This window comes from Molossus molossus, unplaced genomic scaffold (genome assembly GCF_014108415.1).
Source record: "Molossus molossus isolate mMolMol1 unplaced genomic scaffold, mMolMol1.p scaffold_m16_p_5, whole genome shotgun sequence".
Classification (NCBI taxonomy): domain Eukaryota; kingdom Metazoa; phylum Chordata; class Mammalia; order Chiroptera; family Molossidae; genus Molossus; species Molossus molossus.
The window spans coordinates 66,674,114-66,680,113 of NW_023425388.1; the positions used below are offsets into that span (position 1 = coordinate 66,674,114).

A 6,000-nucleotide genomic window follows, 5' to 3' on the forward strand; every position below is an offset into this window, starting at 1 on the left:
TTCTAAGCAAAACAAGCCAAACAGAGACAAGTATCTTATGATCTCACTTATTTGTGGAATATAATGAACATAACAGTCTGAGTAATGGGGTAGTCTCAGAGATGTGGAAGTGGGGTACAGACTGACAATCCCCAGAAGAGGGGGTAGTGGGGGAGAGATAAACCACAGAACTTATATGTATGATGCATGAACAATGGACATGGACAACAAAGCTGGAGACAGGGCGGGGAGGGAGAGAGAGGGGGTAATCAGTGGGGCGGGGAGGAGAAACATCTGTAACAAAAATAAATAAATTAATTAAAAAAATAAAAAATAAAAAATTTAAAATAAATAAATTTAAAATAAATAAATTATGTCAACTACTAGAAAGGAAGGATAACGGTGTAACGTGAAAGAGGTGCTGATTATTCTACAATGACAATCATCACAATATAAAAATGTATCAAATAAATATGTACACCTTAAATTTACAATGTTATGTCAAATATAGTTAAATTAAAAATTAAGTAAAGTTTCACCATGATAAAAAAGAGGACACAAAAGAAATATAGTGACGTTGGATGCCAGTTTTCACCAATCAAATTGGCAAAGATAACAGTGTTTGTGAGGGTGTGCCATCTACTCTGAGCATGTGCTACAAGGGTGGTGGAAGTGTAAACAGGCATAGACCCTTTGCGGAACAACTGGCTTCTACCGATGAAGATTTTAAAAAAACATTAACTGATTAATTCTACTTCTAGGAATTAACCTGCAGATACAATTACATGAGTGCTCAAAGGTGTATGTACAAGGATGTTCACTGCAGCACTGTTTGCATCAGTTAAAAATCAAAGGGGAGTGGTAAGGACTAATTCAAATGTCAATTGGCCCTGGCCACTTTGCTCAGTGGTTAGAGCATCGGCCCTTGGACCTAAGGATCATGGGTTCGATTCTCCGTAAGGACACATACCTGGGTTGCAGGTTTAATCTCCAACCAAGGTCGGGGCTGTGCAGGAGGCAACCAGTCAATGTGTATGTCTCACATCAATGTTTCTCTATCTCTCTCCCCAACTCCTCCTCCACTGTCTAAAAATTAATAAGAAAAGTATCCTTGGGTAAGGATTAAAATACACACACACACACAAACACAAATAAATAAATACACACACACACATAAATACACACACACACACGTCAATTGACAGAGAACTAAAGAAATCCATACAATGGATTAGTATGCAGCTATGAGGGTGCAGTGTCCTCTATGTACTCTTATGGAACAATTTCAAAATTTAATGTTATATGGAAAAGAAAAGTAAGCTGTAGAACAAAAGGTATAGCATGGTCTAATCTGTTGATGAGTCTAGATAATTGTATATACATAGACTATTTCTGGCAGGCTAGACAAGAAATTTGTAATTGTGATCATCTCTTAGGAGAACTCAGACTAGCAGTCTAGGGGTCTAAGTTGGTAGAGAAATTTCCTGTTCATTGTACATCTTCCTAAATTACCCAAATATTTTGCCATGTGTATGTAACACTCCTTTGATACTAAAAAATAAATAAAACTAGTTTAAAGGTTTAAAAAATATATTTTGCAGTACATTTACATATAACAGATAAATCATTTTTTCATATTTGGCTTTTAAAATAGTGTTCTCTCACATACTGAATGATTCCATTTATATAAAACTCTAGGAAATAGTCTGTGAAAGAAAGCAGATCTGTGGATGCCTAAGGATCGGGGTGGGGGTGCTGGGCAGGGAGGGGTGGGAGAGAGAGGCACAAGGACACTTTTGGAGGGACAGATATGTTCATTATTTTTGTGTAGATTGACATCAAAACATCAAATTGTACACTTTCAATGTGTGCAGTTTCTATCAACCATACCCCATTAAAGGTATTATTTTAAAAACACCATTATTCTCCATCTCTGAAACAATGATGTGTCTCCATTGTTAATTACATGGTGCCCTGGTTCCTCAGCAAAATCTCTCAGCTCGTCCTTGAAATGCTAAGTTTATATTTTATTTTGTTCAGAACTGAATTTTTTAAATGTCATATAGTTTTCTGAAACTAGTGTATTAAAAGTAGCTAAACCTAGAAAGATATTATTTATGGCTAGATGGAAATCCTAGATATCACACAGCTGCGTCCATTTCATTAAGAACGCTTGCCTGAATATTTTCTTTTTTTTCTGTTCTGTATAACACTATTTTCTTTCATTCATTGTGTGTGTAGCTGGGATAGGAAGCTTTCAATGCATTAGAAACACAGAATATTTTATTGTCAAAGAAAGGTCCTATGCTCCCTTAGGAACAGTTGTAAGAGCTCCTGATCCTGACCAAAATGCTCAGAGGTCTGCAATAAGAGTTATATGCCCTTCAGAAACTTCAAAAGTATTTAATTTCATCGGGAAAGTGTTCAGCTAACTGTTAAACATTGGGTAAGCTTTCAAAGTCCAATGATGTATATATTCATATTTTCTTTCTCTTTGTGGAAATCAGAAATTGCCCTATGCTCATAATTTGTCCCAAGTAATGAAACAAATGTGTGTTTAAAATACTTCAATGATTTTTCCCCACTACCACCTTATTTTCTTTTGACGCTTGATAAGCAAAAGGTAACTGTGATCACCTCAGTGTAGTGAGATATTAAGTGACCTTTATTTTCCTTTTAGTTCTTTTTACATATTTTTGACAATGAAAATGTGTTAATTTGCAATAATGATGTTATTAAGAACAAATAATATAAATCTTTATGTCCAAATGGATACATGCTTTTTTGTAATACTGCTCATTTATTTTACTTTTAATGACAGGATAGAGCTTGTTTAGAAAGAAGATCTTAGGTAAAGGAATGTCATGCCCTCTGAGTTTTGTACTTTATAATTTTATAAAGATTTGACTTTTTAAAAAATACAAGACTTACCTGTTATATAAAATGCTGCCTAACCCCAACATCCAGGCTCAATCCATGGCCCTCCCTGCTCACCCTCAACCCTCAGTCCACTGATTCATAATTTGTAGCTCCAATTATCTTGACTTTCCACCACCATACTTCAAATACTTGCTATCTAGAATACGTGGCCCCTGACAATCAATGCTTTTCCTCCACCTTCAGCCCAGCTCACTCCTGCTAGGTCTCATCAGCCTGTGTCCTGCAGTTACTATATCCAGGGAAAGATGAAAAGGGGCAGAGCCACAGGCCAGTACAACCAGTGACGTGCCCAAGCCTCGGGAAGAGAGAGGAGACAGGCTTTGATGTAGGAGAAAGGATAGGAGTTGGCAAGAAAAATTCCCAGATGAGACCAGCTTGTCATAGTTTACAGTTCCCTGAAATATGAGGAGGGATTGGCCTGTGGTCCTTTCGGTTGGCTTCTCCATAAGAACAGAATCAAGTAAGCCCATATGTAATAAGATCAGAAGATATATTTACCTCATAACTCTTACCTCGAGGGAAACATGCAGTCATTTTCTCGGTATAATCTGTTCTTAATGATCTGATAGTGAGTTCCTAGCTTCCGATTGACTACCTCCGCCATCATCTTCCTTGAAATACCTCCTCGGAAAGGCGTCAGATCCTCTCCTATAACACTGTGAAAGAACAGGAATCATCAAGAAAAGCAAGCCAAGAGAGTGGCACCATTTCACCTACTTCCTTGGGTTTAGGTTTAGTATTAAAGAACACAGTAAGCTGAGGGAAAGAATAGAGGGCAAGAATGAATACCCTTCCCCCCAGGAGTACCTTAGGGAATCTAAAACATCATCAACATCAAAGCCACCAAAAGGAAAAAGCAAGTCAATTTCTCTTCCTCCTCCATCTATCTGGATTGCCCCTCTCTTGCCTGATGCACATTTCCTCTTCCCTACTCATGCCTCACCCCTGTCCTCCCAGTCACTACAATCCCACTGACCTCCCCTTCTCTGAACCCCACAGAAAATATGGTTTATGCCTTGCAGTCTGACACTGTGCTGGTCTGTCTGGCCCCTACGCATCCCATAGGCTAGCACCCTAACAGCAATAACAACAAAAAACAAAACAAAACACACTATTTTGTATCAACTTTATAAAGTTCAGTACATAGTAAGTTTTTAAAAAGTATCATAAACATCAGGTGAATTTTTTGAGGAGCTGTGGAATTATATAATGAGAAGCTAAAGGACCCTGATATTTAACTGGTGCAGAATTTAAGACCCAGAAAAGTTAAATGGCTTGTCACGGGGATAATCAGTGGGAGATCTGGGACTAGAAGTGATTATTGCTTTTGAAGTAATCTTTCTTCCACACTCCAGCCCTTATTTGCATATTTAAAAATAACCAACAGTAAAGGTATATAATTAGATTCATTTATAAATATGTTCATGCCTTCAATATTTATTGAATATTTGCTGAGAGCCAGCACCAGAGATACAAGAGTGAGTAAGACATAGACCTTGAGCTCAGAAGCTTTCAGTGCAGTGGGGAAAATAAAGTACATGTGCTGACTCCTACAAGGAGTTAGTGAAAGGCTGAGACCATCTGGGCCTCCCTATCCCAGGGCATTTGTATTCCCTAGAAATAGGAAACCCCCTCAGGAACCCTGTCAATACGCTTGGCACCTGGCTGGTATGCCTTAGTGGTTGAGCATCGAGCCATGTACCAAGAGGTCATGGGTTCGATTGTCAGTTAGGACACATGTCCAGGTTGTGGGCCAAATCCCCAGGGGGGGCATGCAGGAAGTGGCCAATCGATGTTCTCTCATAGATGTTTCTATCTCTCTCTCTTCCTTCCACCCTCTCTAAGAACAATAAAGAAAAAAAAATATGCTTGGCGTCCAGCCGGTGTTGCTCAGTAGATTGAGCGTGTCCCATGACCCAAGAGGACAGGGCACATGTCGGAGTTGGTCAATCCTCAGTAGGGGGAGTGCAGGAGGCAGACAATGGATGATGTTTCTCTCTCATCAATGTTTCTATCTCTCTCTCTCTCAAAATCAATAAAAACATATTAAATATAAATGCTTGGCTCTCTGATCACTGCAACCAAGGTCTCTTGGAGATCTTAGGGGACTTCCTTTCCTCTCAAAGACAAATCAAAGAACTCACCCATGGTAGCAGCTGCAGTTTTGACTTGAACATGGTTCATAATTTTCCAAAGACCTGTTAATTTGGTCAATAAATACTTTCCATTTTGAACCTTCAAAAAGCGAAGTAAATAAAGGTTAAAAAATATCCCAGAGCATTATTTACCAGTAGCAGACAGACAGAACCAATAGAAGGCCGAACGTTTGAGACACCCCCTTCCACTCCCACTGGTGGAAACAAAACTCCAGGAAGGATTCATTCTGTAACTCTCCAGCACTCAAGTCAAGTCTGCTCCTGTATTGGGTCTTCAGGTTTCCAAGAAACTGTAAATTTTCCAAGCTTAATGCCTGACACTCAGAAGGCTACGGATAATACTGGATAGGTGAGTTACACCTATTCTCACCTTTTACTAATCAAACCGAGTCCTATAAAGAGGATCCATGAAAAGTCACAAACATTAACCCTCGCTTCATCTCTGGCAATGGTCTAAAAAAACACACTCTCACAGAGAGAGGACACCCCCCCCCCCCGGCGCACACACGATTTATCCCCCAGTATTTAGGGGGGTGCAGAGTTGCCAAGCGCGGGCCAGGACCGTTATGGGTGAACAGGGGAATTCCCACTCCTCCCCACTATTCTGGCGTATGGGTTACTCTCCAGGGTCCTGGGCAGGAGAAGCAGCGCCAGGCACCCAGACACTCACTCTCCGCTCCGAGGCGCCCCCAGACCCCCGCCGCCCCCGCGCCCTCTGCCCAGCTCCGGGTTCGGCGGGCCACCGGGGAGCGAGGGCGGGAAAGCGCCTCTGGACAGAGCCAGACCCCGAGCTCCGCCCCGCCCCGCCCCGAGCCCACCTGACTCCTGGAGGCCGGGCCCGGGTGACAGGAGTAGCAGTAGCAGCCACAGCCCAAGCTGGGGCCCCCGCCGCTCCATCGCCAGCGGAGCCACTGCGGACACCCCG

General features: G+C 41.2%; 1 protein-coding gene across 1 annotated transcript in view; it reads right to left on the reverse strand.

The window, feature by feature from the left end:
• The window catches only part of POGLUT1 (protein O-glucosyltransferase 1), a 32,205-nt gene extending 26,205 nt beyond the window's left edge, over positions 1 to 6,000 (reverse strand). The window contains exons 1-3 of the mRNA XM_036243717.1: positions 5,894 to 6,000; positions 5,064 to 5,154; positions 3,432 to 3,575 (exon numbers count right to left, since the gene is read on the reverse strand). Coding sequence (XP_036099610.1) covers positions 3,432 to 3,575; positions 5,064 to 5,154; positions 5,894 to 5,972 — 314 coding nt within the window. The 5' untranslated portion in view covers positions 5,973 to 6,000. The remainder of the gene's footprint in view (positions 1 to 3,431; positions 3,576 to 5,063; positions 5,155 to 5,893) is intronic.